The following is a 17131-nucleotide window of genomic DNA, read 5'->3' on the forward strand; positions in this document are numbered from 1 at the left end:
TATATATATGTGGACATCCAGCCTGAGATAAGGTTTACATAGGAAAATATATGTACTCGCTCACGTTGTTTCAATGCGGCGAGTAAATCTGTTTAAATTATATCTCGTTGCATTGTTCAAATGTGGCAGAAAAAATCTATATTTGTCTCATTTCTGCATCTAAAGTTCTATGCGCGCCATTTAGGAAGGTATGCTAAAAGACATGACCTCGGTGTTTCAAAATATTGACTATATGTGCCTGATGGGCAAGTGGGTGGGGATTTCGGCATTGAAGCATAATGTCAACCCAAATGAATGAGATATCAATGTTACGCATAATGTCAAACCTTGTTGTTGAGGATCTCAACCATAAATTTGTTATTAGTCTCAAAAAGAGGGGCCTCTTGTTTGATAGAACGTATTTGAGGATTTTGTCAACGAGCGTAATGTCAACCCAAAAAACAAACAGAAAGCCCCGTCTTATGAAGAATTTTATGATCGGTTAGAAACATATTCTTAAATTATAAGAGAGTTTTGAAAATAATCTTCTAAATTTTTCTCTGACTTGTGCTCTTTTTGAAGTACTTGATGGACTTTTTATGGGGCTTGCATAACAACTTTTAACGAAGAGTGAGGAACAATTAAAATTGACTCCTTCCAGCTAACCTTTGATGACTCCTCTTCCAATAAGGATTGATGATATCTTTTATTCAGTTATTCTTTTAACTTACTCAAGAGTGAGGAATGACCATAGTCGTATTGTGTTGACATAGGTTTGATAACTCCTTCACTTGTGAGGCATAAGCATGATTATTTATTTGATTTTGCCTTACTCATTCAATTAGTAGAGAGAATCTCAATACTTTGATAACTAATCCGGTTATATAAGCTTCAGTAGATATCTATTATCATTAGATGTACAAAATAAGCGTCTTCTTCACTAAGCCCGTTTTTATGATTTGCTGAGTGAAGGGAGTTGTCAGCGGCTCAACCTTATTTGGTTTGTTGTGTTGGGACTGGCTTGAGTCTTAGACTTAACCTGCAAATAAACTTGAACTTCTTCAACTTGACATGATGAAGATCATGAGCTCAAAATTCTCTCACTTAACTTTCATAATTGTGACATGTCGGAGAGATGATAGTTTTTCTTAATCGAGGATCATCTATTTGGTTTTACTTTAATTATTAAATCAACTTAGAGAACCTCAAGATTTGTATCACTTAACTTGTCATTTTGGATAAGGTTCAATAGGACAATTACTGTAATTACATGGACAAGACAAGTGCTTCTTCACTATTGCCATTTTTATGACTTTGTGAGTGAAGAGAGCAGTCAACGACTTAATTATATTTAGGCTTGTTAAGTTCGACCTTCACGGCTTGTTTGAGTCCTATATTTGAACTATAAACGAATTTACGCTTCTTTAACTCGACGTGTTGAAGTTAACGAGCTCAAAATTTTGTCGCTTAATTTTAAAAATTATGACAAGTTTGAGAGATGAAGATTCTTTCTCAATCGAGGATCATCTTGCTGGTTTTCTTATTCATTCATTCAGCTAAGAAATCCCAAGATTTGGATCACTTAACTTATCAGGCTAGATAAGCTTCAGTATGACAATTATTATTATTAGATGGACAAAATATGAGCTCCTTCATTACGACCTTTTTTATTTAGCTAATTGTGTCTTACTTAAGTTATTCATCTTCTCACGGGCATTTATGTCCCAAAGTTTTACCCGTCTTCTGTATTCTGCAAATGGCCTTTTTTTTTTGGTCTTATTTTATTTCTGTATTAGGTTTTCAGAAAGGAAGTTATATTTCTTGTTGATATAAGTGAAAGCATGCAAGGAAAGCCTCTTGAGAGTGTTAAGAGTGCTTTACTTTCAATTCTTCCAGAGCTTGCTCCAACCGATTATTTCAACATAATAGCTTTCAACGATGAGATGTCCCCTTTCTCCTCATCTCTGCTGCCCGTAAATTCAGACCTGTTAGGAAACACTACACGATGGATAAGCAAAAATTTTGTCGCGTATGGTGGGACTGATATTATGCAACCCCTGAACGAGGTAGATGTTTTTTTAGTGTTTACTGAATCTTTATCTGGGTGATAAGGAGTTAATCATTGCCAGTTATATCACTAATTTTACTGCTGCGTCAAGGCGTTGAGGATGTTTGCTGAAAATTCCATTCAGGTTGTAGCCTTTAAACACATTTTATTTTATTTCTTTGAAATCTTCTAAGTGCAGCCTATTTTATCATTTCACACTCATCATAACTTTCTTTTTTCTGTATTCAGTCTCAAGGTTTGTTATTCAGTACAAAGAACGCAGTCCCATATGTTTTTCTCATAACGGATGGAGCAGTGGAGAATGAACGTATTATCTGTCATACTGTAAAATCTCATGTAGAAAATGGAGGATCTATGTCCCCAAGAATTTGCACTTTTGGCATAGGTAATTTATTGAAGCCTTCCACTGAAATTTTGGTGTAATCTTCACCATAATTCATTGAAAGAATCTACTGCTTTAATAGACACCTTGAGGTTATTATTAGTTCTTCCATATCTGCAAAATGTTCCAACAACTTAAGGCTTGTTTGGGATCATTTTTGGCTTTTGTTTTTGTTGTTAAGATCATATTTTCTCGGAGCCTTTTTTATGCATTATTATTTTTTGCTTTTGAAAAGAAATCAACTTAATTTTAAAATCACTCAAATAACATTTAAATGCTTTCAGTATTTAGAAAAAAATATCAAAACTGACAAACATATTTTATTTCAAAGCAAAACGTAAACAAAATAAATAAATAAATAAAATAAATCAAATTGATCCCAAATGGCCTTTTAGTTGCAAAATTTGTTACTCACGATGTTCAAGTTCTGAAAGATCTTGATGTTATACAATTTATTTAGCAGGTCTAGTTTACCAAATTGTGTTGGTTTTCTATTGTTTTCTGTTTATTGATTTCTTGAAATGTGTTTTTTAGAAGAGAGTTGGAGTGGTTAGCAGTAGATCAAAAGAAAAAGGAGAAAAAAGAGAAAACAATAAGAAAGAAGAGTGAATAAATCATGACAAGTAGAGAGGCAGAAAATTATTGCAAATATTTAAGGTAAGACAGTAGAAATAAATTTGGCTGTTGTAATGGAGGGTAGGAGATGCACCAGAGATGTTGATTGATTTACAAGGATTAGAAATATCAAGGAAAATGGCTTGAACTGAAAGTAGCAAAGCTATAAGATGTGCAAAAGCCTTTGTAAAATTAACATTTTATGTAGCACTCAACAAGGTGAATATTGAAGGGGCTTTGTGGTCAAACCTAAAATGTGTCTGATGATTATGATAACTATAATTGAAGGGTTCTACCATAAATCACTTCCCTAGATTCAAGAAGAGAAACTTCACTTGCGTTTTTTTTTCCCCATTCCCATTAGTTGTTAGACTATGCTGCTAAATGAGTATTTGGATTTACTCTTTGTATGACTTATCTCTTTGTTTCCTCTTCTGCTGTTTTTCTTTAAAAGCATAGGCTTGGACACTAGGTTGGTCAGGCTGTTTCAACATCACTCTAGCCTTGGTGCTGGGTGCCCTAGTTTTCTTGAGCGTTTTATTTCCTTTCGGACTGTTTTTTCTTTTAATGTTCTTTATTATTATGTTTTCTGTTCCTTGTTAATATTGTTGGTTTCACCAGCAAAGTAATTTTTCTGAACTTTTAACTTGTCTTTACATATTCCTTTTCCTTTTCTTCTCCACTGCTTTTGATTTTTTTTACATCGTTCTAGGTTCATATTGCAATCATTATTTCTTGCAAATGTTGTCATCACTAAGTAGAGGTCAATATGGTGCTGCATATGATCAAGGTAAGTTTATGCAGTTCAAAACCATTTTGCTCCGCAATTTTTTATTCTTAAATTTTTTTTATACTTTGCTCTACCAGATTACTGTTTCTTCTCTTATTGCTGATTGTCTTCATCCTGGGGCACTTTTAGAAAGCACCACGAGTTGTTTGACATTTAAGTTCTCCCAATAAGTTTTTATCTGTGTAAGGGAATAAAAATATATTACTAAAAAAAGGATTTCTAATGTTATCACACATTATTTATTGTTAAAGTTACTCTAGTAACCAAAAGACCACAGATGCACATTATTGCATGTCCGAACTAATATTTTACAGGGAAACATGCCATGTTTAAACATTCAAAACAATAATAATTTATTGTTGTACAACTTAGCAATTTTAATGAAACTAACTGTTCAACATCTGTACCATCCTATTGTTGCAAGATTACTGGACTAGATCTAGAAGCCAAGGATGTCCTGACTATATTATATGACCTTTTGGCTCGTTTAGCAATGTAGGGTCAAAAGAACTCAAGTGCACCTCTTACCAGTAGATTTGTCATGCTGAAAAAGGGATATAAAGGTTTCAAGCATCAAGAGAATAGTTGCGTGCTATTAATGGTTTGTTTGGTGTAGTTTCTTCACAGCTTTGTACTTCTGAAAGTTCTCACAATTCTGTTTTGTTCCAACTTGCTTCTCACATTTCTGTTTTGTTCCAACTTGCTTGTTTGAGAAATTGTTTGTTTTGAGAAGCAATTTTTTTTATAAGGAAATTATAACTTGCACACAATTCTTATGTATTTACATATCTCACAACTAAACTTCAATATTTATACTCACAACTATTTGGTGCTTAAATCTATGCATTAAAAAGGTGTATTTCACTTTTAGAAAGCGATCATAATGCTATTTCTGATGTGATATTAAAGATTTGAGTGTTGTGTGTGTAAATATGAAAGATTAGGTGTCATATATGTAAATGCATTATATTTGTATGCTATGTATGTATATGCCCCTTTTTTTAACCATATCCACTAAAAACTTGGTAGCTATAAGAATGTTAATATCCAACCTTTTTAACAGTAAGAAAATGAAACACATCCAATAAAATCCAAAAATCTACTATCCCAACAAAAGTTTTATATTCTCTTATAGGCAGCTAAAGTTGTCCCAAATAGATCTTAAGTCTTGCCACATAATAGAAAGTTATATGAGAATATTTGTATTGGCCATGTTTTAAAAGTATTGCAAAGTTGTAAAGCTTTTCAGATAATGGTCTATGGGGAAATGGTTTGGTTGCTTAATTTGTGTTAGGATGTCTTATGTTTGAAAATGAAAATGGCTTCCATGGTTGTTGAACCACACATTATGCTCCTATGTGATGTGAGTTGAAATATGAACAAAGTCAGTTTAAAAATTATGACGGTGAGAAACTACTGGCGCGGTGCAACCGTATCAAATTCAACTGCTTTAATCACTTTTGATACTATCCAATGAAATCCATTTGCAAGCATCAAAATTACTTAGGAAGAGACCTTCTATAACTGAAAAAAGCAAGCACGTTGAAAATGACGAGGTTCGGGCACAAAGTAGCATGACTCAAAGTGATTTTGATGTGATTGTTGTCAAAAATTACTCAAACAAATGTTATTCACAAAACACGCCTTGCTAATGCGCATGGAAAGTTGAATTTACCCTAAAAAGACGCCCATATTATTTGGTCCTTTGCAAAAATTAGAATACTTTGTAGTGGAAGCAAAAAATGTGTTAAAGGAAGAAATGTGTTAAAGGAAGAGATGCGATTTGTGGTGCTTGCATGCAGAAAAAAGAAGAGGAAAGAGAGTCATAGCCATGCACTGCTCTATTGAGTTGAGTCGAGACCGAAGAAGGAAGGAGGAGGGAGCTCGAGCTCGCGCTTTCGAGCAGAGACCGAAGGCTGGAGAGGAAGCAGAGAAGTGAACCTTCATGCATGAAGCTGGGGCAGCTGACTGAGAGATTTTAAATGTGATGTTTATAAAGTGATTTTAGTTAATTACATTGATTAAATATATATATGTATATAGGAGAGTGGTATTATTTAATTAATGTTAACAAAAAGTTTAACTGTATTAGGATTAAAGTTAGTAAGTTGCAAATTTAAGAAGAGAAGGGTGACAAGTTTTTCTTGTGCGAGTGAAGGAAGTGTTGCAGACAACTAAAAGACTTTAAGGTATGATACATTTTATTAAGCTAATTAATGAGTTTGTGTGTGTTATTTATACAATATTGATAAAAATTCAAATTAAAACAATGCCTTTTTATTGAAGAACTTTTAACCATGAATTAAAGGTTGATAGATTCTTGGGAATTGAGGAAGAGATGAAGCAAATCATTCGAGAAGAAAAGGTAAATATCTATAAATTTTTTGTATTAATTATGTAAATTTTGTTTCATTAAAGGTGGCGTTAATTGCAGATCAACAATTTTCATGAACTAATTTTAATAATTTTAATTTATCAAACAATTGAATTAAAAGATGATAGAGAGGTCAAAGTTCTAGAGGAAGTACTGTGATGTTATAAGTTTTTTCAGATGTCACTTCAGGCTAAGGTGAGTGGTTATCTTCTTTTATGCATTAAAATTTTTAATTAAATGAATAATTACAATAAATGATTTAAACCCCACCCAATACTTCATTCATGAATTTTATTGTGAAAGTCTGAAATAATATAAGTGACGAGAAAGAGACAACACACTGATGAATGCACACTAAATGATTTTCAATTCATATGAAATGAAAGATAAATGTTTAAGTTATGCAGGATTACCCCAAGTGGTATTGACAGGGGATGCGATGTACTCGTGCACATTAAAAGAAATTGTAAAGGCGCTTTTAGGTGCAATTTGAGGTTACCTTCGTCTGCAATTTGAGGATGTATTCGGGCACATTTTTCAGGATAAATCCGCGTATTTCGGTAATCCTGTGATGACTATTAAAGATGCTAAATTGGTAAATACTTAAAATGAAATGAGAAGTGAAGTGATAAATTTAAACTTTTAATGAAATGAACTGCATTTTCTTTTGGTCATTCATGCATAGAATAACATGAGAATTTAATGCATATCAGATTATAATTACTCATAATGTTTTACTTACAGTTGCAATTAATCTCTTCTTTCAGGAGAAGAAAAAATTTAAGTTGATATGTTTGGTGGGAGAGAATTGACTTACAAGAGAAAGACTGCAACTGATAGATACTAGTTATGATATGTTTGTAGATTCTATTTACTGTTTCCTTCATTGTTGTTCATCACTAGTTTGAGATGTGGTTTTAATATTATGTTGACGTTTCTGAATGTTTAATTTTATTGCACTTTGTGGATCAGTAACTTTTTTATATATTAGAAGTTCTTTGAAATATTTTGTGGAAAATAAAATGAAATGTTAATATCGTTCGATTGTAGTTCCCGCCTTAGTTAATTCTAAGTGTTGGGTCAGGTCACGACAGTGAGACAATTTACCATGATCCCGATAAATCCTAGTTATTTAATCCCATCCAACCAATGCATGCACGACTAAGTGCGAAGAAGGGCAGACTACTACAATAATTCCGTGTTAAGGAAGAGAATCAAGATTAATCAAGGATAGTTAAACTTATAACTTCATAATTTTATATATTCTCATACATTAAAAATGCATACATGGTGCTTTATATCAAATTGTTCGATTTGACGTACATAATTTTATAAAATTGATTCGATTGGATTTCGGGGGATGCTAAATTTGGGGTATCCTTTAAAATTGCTAAAATTTTAGTTGTTTCTCAAAATTGGGGTTGTTACATATGAGGACAACTATGGTACCTAATGAGGCTCGTAATGGTGAGAGAAGTTTGAACTCAGTTGAAATTTACTAGTCACGATGTCTTATAGTTAATCTTGCCAAACATCTGAATCGGAATTTTTACTCATAAATTTTTGGTGATAGAGTCATGAGTTTCTGAGGGCAAATTTAGAGATTAAAAAACTATTTCAACTATATTCGAGTTTCGTTACACCAAAGTTGGAGTGTGCTAATCATTTATTTGGCAACAAGAATACATGTTATTTCTATGATATATTGGTTTTCTGTTTTGATCAATTTAATATTTGCACTACTAAACTGATTTCAACTTCTCGTTGCTGCCCTCACACCAGAGTCCATCGAGCAAGAAATGCAAAAGTGGTTACGGAGGGCTTTGTTTCCTGTACTAACGGATATAACTGTTGATGCCTTTGATGATCTTAAGGCTTTTGAGGTATGGTTTTCCTATACCATGATGGTGATTTGTTAAAATTGGTATCATTAATGCAAAAATGTGAGAAGTACTTGATTAGTTCTTACAGTAATAAATAACCAAATGAAATGCAAACATGTGATTTGTTATATGACTTTGAGTATGTTTAGATGAATGTGCTATAAAACTATCAAAGATAGATTGAGAAATGATTCTTTTTGAAGGCAATGGACTGGCACTTATCGAAGACAGGTTAGTGTAAAATAGAGGGAATGGATACAAGGGAATAGAAATTGCACTAATAGGACGGGTTAATTGTTTAATTTGTATGGAGTAAGACTAGAAAATTGATAGACCTAATTTAACATGGTAAGGTGGCGCAAAAATGTTTGCTCAAAATGGAGTTAAAACCTCATTTAGCATTCATTCTGAATTAATGGAGAACATGCATGCTTACAACCAATTTCAAGTAATTGTGAAATTTACTATGTGTGAAGTTAACGATGATGAATGTATTTATTAGTTAAGGAATCCTTCCGATAGAATTTGTATTATTCCATGCATATCAATTCATACTCGAAAGAAGCTTGACTTCATATTATTGTTATTATTATTTTTTTGTTTCTTTAGAATCCAGCGATTGCAATGAAGCAAATTGAAATTGGATGACGTGCTTCTCTGTACATTCCATTTTATTTCTTAATTGATCTGTTGTAATCATAAATACAATTTACTGCTGCAGTACGTTATGATTACAAATTTTGCTCACAGTTCTAAAAGAAAACAATAACCAAATAAGGCATCCATCTTTTCAACAACTATGATTTAAGAAGTCGGTATGTTTGTCATTGATAAAATTGTTTGTTCTGGCTTCAAGTTTAATTTTTCACTCTCCATTTCTATATCACGAGCAGTATTTGGTGATATTTGTGTTTACCATGATCCTTCTAAAGGACTTGTATCCATGATATTTGTTGTATTCTCTTCTTTTATGCCTCTCAATCCCTCACTTGGATTCCAACTCCCTGCCTAATAACATGTATCCTGCACAAAAAATTTAATCTATCACATTACCCTTTAATGTTATCCCTGTAACATATCCTTCCAGTTAGTAGTCATCTTGCTATTTAATTTATTTTCTTATTCAAGTTATCCTCAAATCTTAGTGCCTTTTTTTTTGCCTGGGTAGACTATTTTATTAGTAGTGTTGCCATTTTGTTGAATTCCTATCGAGCCATCATGATATTCGGAACTCTGGTGTCTCCTTGCCCTTAACCTAAGCAACTCCATTTTTGTTAGTTAAATTGCAATATAACATAGTTGATGGACACTAAAATCACATGTCCATCTCTTAAGCTAAAAATTTCTGAAAGTTTTTTTCTTCCATACAACTATAAGTCGGTCTTTGTCACGACCCGGGCCGATGCTTAGAATTAACCAAGGCAAGAAATGTAGTTAGTTGGTATTAACATGTAACTATCCACATTTTGAAAACTTCCAATATATATATAAGTGTCAATACTCCACAAAGTGCCATAAATTTAAAGCATCCAGAACATTAACATCCAAAGACAACATCTCAAGCCAATACTAAACAACATAACAATATTTGAAAGAAACAGTAAAGAGAAACTATCATCATAACGAATATACCTGGCAGTAGTGGTCATCTTCTGGTAAATAATGTCTCTCCTATCAAACATATCAACTAAAACTTTTCTTTTTTGAAAGAAAATATTAATTGCAACTGTAAGTGTAACTTTGTGAGTAATTATAATCTATTATGTATTAAATTTTTATGTTATGCTATGCATGAATGACCTAAAAAAATGAAGTTCATTTTATTGATACTTTAACCTTTTTTCCTTCTCGTTTCACTTTAAATATTTACCATTTTAAAACTTTTTAAAAGTCATCACAGGATTACGGTCATACCTGAAGGTATCCTAAAAAATATGCTTAAAGACACCTTGAAAAATGTGTCCGAAGACACTCTCAAAATTTTACCCGAAGGTACACCTTTATCATTTTCTTTAACGTGTACAGATACATTGCATCCCCTGTCAGTACCTTTCATATCAATTAAAATCCTTTTGAATGTATCTTCATATGTAAGTTATTTTCCTACTATCCTGTATACTAATTTGGACTTTCAATATGCAATGTATAAATGAAAAATTTATTTTAAACCATTTCATAAAGTAATTATCTACTTATTAAAATATTAATTTAATATATAAAAGAAAATAATCACTCACCTTGTTTTCAAGAGACCTCTAAAATATCTACCCCTTCGCTTTTCTCCTTTGGACAACCACTTATATCAAATGAAAGTGCATAATTTACTTAAGAACCCTTCTTTATCAGTTTTGCCCATAAGATTTTATCTACTTAATAATATTCAAACATGATTATAAATAAAAAAGATAAATTACCTCCGCTTTTATCTTTCCTGCTCCTTTCAAGATTTACGATCCAAAATACTTAAATCTAACCTCTTAAATCCCAAATTCAAATAAACATAATTTTAACATTATACTATATATATATCTATGTATATTTATATATATATGTACATATGTATAGATATATCTATATATAGATATGTACATATGTATAGATATATCTATAGATATATGTACATATATATATACATATATGTGTACATATATGTATATGTGTACATATATATATACATATATGTGTACATATATGTATATGTGTACATATATATATACATATATGTGATGAAGATTTACCATATAAGTTGCTCGGTTCGATTCTTTCCCTCTTGCACGTTTCTCCTACTTCTCCTTCGAAATTGAAATCACTTAATATTAGTCCTGATTTCAATAAAACTTGCTAGTAATATTATTAAACACATCCGCACATTATAACACATTTGAATGTGTGTTCATAAAACAATATAAATAACTTAATTTATTCAAAATCTCTTAATACTTTATTAACTCTCGGCTATCTTGACAATACACAAGCTCAAAGCTTTCCCCTTCTTCCTCCTTTCGGTCGGCTTGACCGTGCAAGCTCTGCTTTCTTCGATCCTGTCTCAACCCCATAAGACCATGCGAGCTTCGATTCTCTCCTACACGTCGCGTCTTCTTCTGGACGCACGTACGACAAGTAGGTCTTCTCCTCTACTTCTCCTTCGCAAGGCAATTTCCGTCATTCATGATTAACATCCCCCCCTCCTCAAATTGATGCTGACTGATCAAGAAGCATCAAATTGCCAAAAAAAACGGATCACATGCTAGCAAAAAACTGATAACACTGCTGGGACCAACAATCCTCAAGCCGTGAGTGCCGAAGTCGAAAGTGTCGAAGCCGAAAGAGACAACTTTTAAACCATAACATAATTTGAGCAAAGAAAAACAAGAAATTCTTCATCATTGTAGTGCAGAAATTCGAATCATAGCCACAAGAAGGATCCGCTTCCAGTTACACGATCCAAATGCTATCGATCATAGCGCACAAATAGGATCCATTACACGATCCAAATGCTATTGATCATAGCCTACAAGTAGGATCCGCATCCTAATCCAAATGCTACTGATCATCGATCGTAGTCCACAAGTAGGATCCAGTGACACGATCCAAATGCTATCGATCATAGCTACAATAGGATCCGCGTCCTGATCCAAATGCTACCCACCATAGCCCACAAGTAGAATCCACGTCCTATTATACGATCCAAATGCTATTGATTCTTCCTGCGACGACGAGGACAATTTGTTCTCTGATCTTCACGCCAACAATGCTGAAACCGAGATCAGGCGTGTAGAAAAAAAGGAATGTTTTGTTGGTGTGCAGATGAAGGTGATGAAGAAGCGGGAGCCGCTGCTGGTGGAGTTAGAACGAAGGAGAGACTCTGTCCAGACTAGTCGAGTCGAAGAGGAAGACGAAGTAGAACGAGGACGACTTAGGCGAACAAATAATTAGACGTCGAACATATGACAAGAGATTCCGGACGAGCTGACGGACGAAGCAGTCGTAGATGGAACCAGATGCGGGAGACGGAACCAGACAGAAGCAGTGAAGGGTAGCGAAGCCATTGTTGCGTTTGGATGAAACCGAAGTGGACGAAGCAAGGCGAAACAGTCGAAGGTGGAAGGAGTCGAAAATGCTGCCGACGTAGGAAGCAGCCATCGGGTTCACCACGTAGAACGAACGAGTAGGACAATAATATTTGGGCTCTACTTAACGCCTTCGGCTTGAATAAGAAAATATCAAGGGAGAGAGTCTTTGAACAGTAATTTGATTGGCGTGAATGTCAAAAGAAATCAAATTAGGGAGAGGAGACTGGTTCGGAAATTGTGACCCAAGACTGGCGAGGATGACGTCACCGAAGATCGAAGGGGGATGATGCAATCAAAGAGAACGAAGCAACCCGAGATGAAGCGAACGAAGTAGCCCGAGACGAAGCGAACAAAGCAGCCGTAGCGACTGGGACGAAGCAAACCAGAAAGAAGCGGTAGGAGAACGTGCTAGGTTGGAGGTTATGGTCGGGATTAGGGTTTGAGGAGAAGGAGAATTTGCGGCCAGAGAGACGGAGAATGCGTAGTAATTGGAATCGAGCCATCATTGCTCGTCCTCTACAGTGTACATGCGGGAAGTGTGGGGAATTCTGGCCTGAAGTGCTGCTTTCCGTTCTTAAGCTAGGGGTTCTGGTCAGATGGGCGAATCAAGACAGAAATAATTCCTCCCTTCTCGCAAGAAAGTCGGCGAGAAAGGAGTTTTGACGGTCCTCCAACGACTACTGGTGGTTAGGGCAAAAATTTGGGTTTGATACCATGTTAAAATTTTGAGAAAAATAGGCTGAATCCTGAATAAGCTTGATGCATTTTCCCTTTGCTTTCATTCCATTAAATAATAATCTTACAATCTATTTAAGGTACAAAATAAAGAGCATAATATATTTTAGGTAACTTAATAATACATATTCCTAATCTAAATATTTAGCTAAAAGTGAAATAAATCAGAATAAAGACATTGAAAAAAATTTAAATAAGGAAACTCCTAATGTAGCTGTCTGATATATGTCCTTCTTAATTGACATCAACAACCCGAACAGTCGCATGCAAGGTTCGTCGTTTCCTTGTGCTACTTCGGCTTCTGTCGCGAAGGCGACACGTCTTCGATTGCGACGCGATCCATGTAAGCCCTCGACACCACTTCCTTTTTCTTCTCATTCTTCTTCTCCTTCTTACCTACACTGAACTTGCTCCCCTTCTCCTATGGTTTCTTCTTCTCCTTTCTCCTTGGACTTCTTCCTTACTCGACCAGGGCACAACCTCCTTTCTTGATCTTTCTGCTCAACCTATCGTTTGCTCTTCTGTTTCAAATGAGAGGAAGTGTGGAATGAGCATGAGTTAAGATTTCTGCAAGGTGTGCGACCTTTCTAACCGACACATTTTTATTTATTTTCATTGATATTATTATTTATTAATATTATTATTCATGTAATCTTTTATTAAAATTTTTGTTATTGCAATCTCCCAATAGGTAGGAAATGAGCAGATTTAGTCAGTCTATCGATAATTGCCCAAATGACATCATGTCCCTGACGTGATCTGGGCAAACCAATTACAAAATTCATCACAATCTCTTCCCATTTTCACTCTGAAATTGGTAAAGGCTGCAACTGACCTCCAGGAAGCTGATATTCGGCCTTCACTCATGAAGGACACTTGGCCACAAATTCTGCCATACTTCTTTTTAATCATGGTCACCAAAATGCTTTTTTGAGATTCTGATACATTTTTTCGCTCCCTGGGTGAATCGTGTCCCCAGATGAAATGTGCTTCCTCTAGAATTTCCTTCATTAGGTCATCAACATTTGGAATATAAACCCTGTCTTTATATTTCAATAAATCATCCTGATCCAACTCATACTTCTCTAAACTGCCTATTTTAATATGCTCAAGAACTTTCTGAATACTACTATCTCTGCACAAAGAATCTCCAATTCTGTCTTTTAAAGTTGACTGCATTGACATCTGATATATTTGAGCCATAATATCATCACCATAATCAACTATAGTCAGCTTTAACTTCTCCAGATCTTTAATTACTACTTTTGCTGAGTAAATAAATAGTTCAAGCTACCTGAAGTTTTTCTACTCAGTACATCTGCCACCACATTTGCCTTCCCAAGATGATACTGAAAATCTAAATCATAATCTTAAATAAATTTCAACCATCTCCTCTGCCTCAAATTCAACTTTTTTTGAGTGAAGATATATTTCAAACTCCGTTGGCCAGTAAATAACTCACATCTAACCCCATACAGTTAATATCTCTACATCTTTAGTGCAAAAATAGCTGCAACAAGCTCCAAGTCATGCGTAAGATAGTTTCTTTCATGATTCTCCAATTTTTGTGATACATATGCAAGGACCCTACCCTGTTGTATAAGTACACAACCCAAACCTCTAAAAGATGCATCGCTGAAAATCTGAAACCCATCAGATCCCGAAGGAATGACTAATACTGGAGCAGTCATTAAACAAGATTTCAGCTTCTGAAAAGCCTCCTCACCACGATTTGACCAGTCAAACTTTACTGCCTACTAAGTTAGCCTTGATAGTGGCATAGCAATCTTTGAAAACCCTTCAACAAATTTCCTGTAATAACTAGTCAGACCTATAAAACTCCAGACCTCGATGACAGTAGTAGGCCTTGGCCAGTTTGCAATCGCTTTAACCTTATTCTGATCCACAAATATGCCGTCTCCACTAATAATATGCCCAGAAAAAGCCACACTTTTAAGCTAAAATTCACATTTAGAAAATTTGGCATAAAGTGCATTCTCCTTCAAAATTTGTAACACAACATGTAAATGATCTGCATGACTGATTTCATTTCTTGAATATACCAGAATATCATCTATAAAGATGATCACAAAAGTTTCTAGAAATTGTTTGAAGACCTTATTCACAGATTCATGAAAATAACTGGAATATTTGTAAGTCCAAACGACAATCACCAAGAATTCATAGTGCTTATATTTGGTCCTAAAAACAGTCTTCGCTATGTCTTCTTCTTTAATCGTCAATTGGTGATAGCCTGACCTCAAATCAATCTTTGAAAATACAGAAGCCCCTTTCAACTAACCAAACAAGTCATCAATCCTCGACAGTGGATATTTATTTTTAACTGTGAGCTTGTTCAACTTCTTGTAATTAATACACATCCTGAAGCTCTCATCTTTCTTCACAAATAATACTGGAGCTCCATAAGGTGAGGTGTTAGGCATGATGAATCCCTTATTGAGTAACTCTTGCAGGTTGTTCTTCAGCTCATGCAACTCCTTAACTGTCATTCTGTAGGGGTGCCTTGTATCCAAGTTCAAAACTTGGTAAGAGTTCAATATTGAGATCAATCTCTCACACTTGTGGTAGCCTTGGTAAATCATTTCAGAAACAACTATGGATATTCTCTTACCACAGGGATATCACCCAAAGACTTCACGTCATTGGAAGTATCTGCTATCTCAGCAAGAAAATCTTGATTTCCATGATTCAATAATTTGCAAGCTTCCTTTGTCATCGGAAAAGTTAACTTCGCTTCTCTAAGTACATTTATTTTAATAGTTTCATGACCAAAGGAAAATATGTTGAGATTTTCATACCTATTTTATGCTTAATTTTAATGATATTGCACTTTAAAGGAAGTTTTTGGTTTAAAGAATAATAAATGGACTTTTGGAGAAAAAGAAGCAAAAATGGTGGAATTTTGAGTAAAAATTAGTAAGAAAGAAAATTCTGACCTAGCACATTTTGATATGTCTTTCTATGCTTAATATTTCTTATACTTATCACATGTTTTTGAATGAAATCACACTTTAAAGAAAGGTTTTTTTCATGCTTATTTTGTAAGTATATCTGTTAGGAGCAAAACACAGCGAAACATAGCTAAAACGGAGTCAAATGGAGCGAAACGGTGGAGCCGCGCAGTCTGCTCGCCGACGGCGCCCAAAACGGCGCCGATGACGAGATTTACCCGAGAAGACTAAAAAATGATAGAAAAGCTCGCCGATGGCGCCCGGGAGCCCGCTGACGTCGCCCAGGATGACTATGGACCGACTTTTGGCGGTTATGAGCCGAATTCAACGTATTTGGACGCTTTTTGAAAGGATACTTGTGGTAACTCTTCAAACTTCGTCCCTACACTTTAAAAGAACGAATTTAGGTTAGAAAAAGTAGGATGTGTGAGAGGAATGTTAGGAAAATTGTGGAGAACCGATTTTTAGCGGTTAAGGGCCGAAATTCAACATATTTGGACGCTTTTTGAAAGGATTACTGTGGCAACTCTTCAAACTTCATTCCTACACTTTAAAAGAGCAAATTTAGGTTAGAAAAGTAGGGTTTTTTGTGAGAGGAATGTTAGGAAATGTGTGGAGAAAGTTTAGGGTTTTTAGAATATGAGTAGAAATGTAGATTTCTACCCTTTTGGAGAGACTGGAGAGGAGATTTTGAGAGATTTTGTAAGAAGATGTTCTACTATTACATGGACTGGCGGGAGACTTTGTGCGAGAGATATTTGTCTTTCTTTCAAAGGAAAAAAAATAAGTATTGTGTTCTTCATTGTCTTTTGATTTTTGTAAACACTTATTTAGTGGATTTGCTTTGGTTAAATGAAGTTTTCGTTGTGTTTTCTTCGTGCTTTGTGATGAACTTCTCTTACTTTCTTCTTGTTTGGAAATAATGGTATGAGAAGATTATGCCGTTGTTTTCATTTTACTTTTCTTTTGTAATGAGTAGAATTCATGTTTAGGATTTTGTAATGAATGTTAGAAACGGATTTAATTATCAATGTGATGATTTTTACTTGCACTTTATTTACATTACAATAAAGGCCTGTTGTAGTGTTAAAATTCGTTGTAATTGCAATAAGACCCGAAAGGCCTTTGTAATTCTCAACAAAGTAGAACCACATTCAGGAATGTTAGAAACGGATTTAATTATCAATGTGATGATTTTTACTTGCACTTTATTTACATTACAATAAAGGCCTGTTGTAGTGTTAAAATTCGTTGTAATTG

At 34.4% G+C, this 17131-nt stretch overlaps 1 protein-coding gene across 1 annotated transcript in view; it reads left to right on the forward strand.

Annotated features, from left to right (window-relative positions):
• Positions 1 to 17131, forward strand: part of LOC110026396 (von Willebrand factor A domain-containing protein DDB_G0292740-like) — a 70224-nt gene that overhangs the window by 17339 nt on the left and 35754 nt on the right. The window contains exons 7-11 of the mRNA XM_020727315.1: positions 1776 to 2045; positions 2139 to 2171; positions 2276 to 2432; positions 3757 to 3834; positions 7991 to 8091. Of these exons, the coding sequence (XP_020582974.1) occupies positions 1776 to 2045; positions 2139 to 2171; positions 2276 to 2432; positions 3757 to 3834; positions 7991 to 8091 (639 nt within the window). The remainder of the gene's footprint in view (positions 1 to 1775; positions 2046 to 2138; positions 2172 to 2275; positions 2433 to 3756; positions 3835 to 7990; positions 8092 to 17131) is intronic.

Source organism: Phalaenopsis equestris, unplaced genomic scaffold (genome assembly GCF_001263595.1).
Source record: "Phalaenopsis equestris unplaced genomic scaffold, ASM126359v1 Scaffold000372, whole genome shotgun sequence".
In the NCBI taxonomy this organism is placed as follows: domain Eukaryota; kingdom Viridiplantae; phylum Streptophyta; class Magnoliopsida; order Asparagales; family Orchidaceae; genus Phalaenopsis; species Phalaenopsis equestris.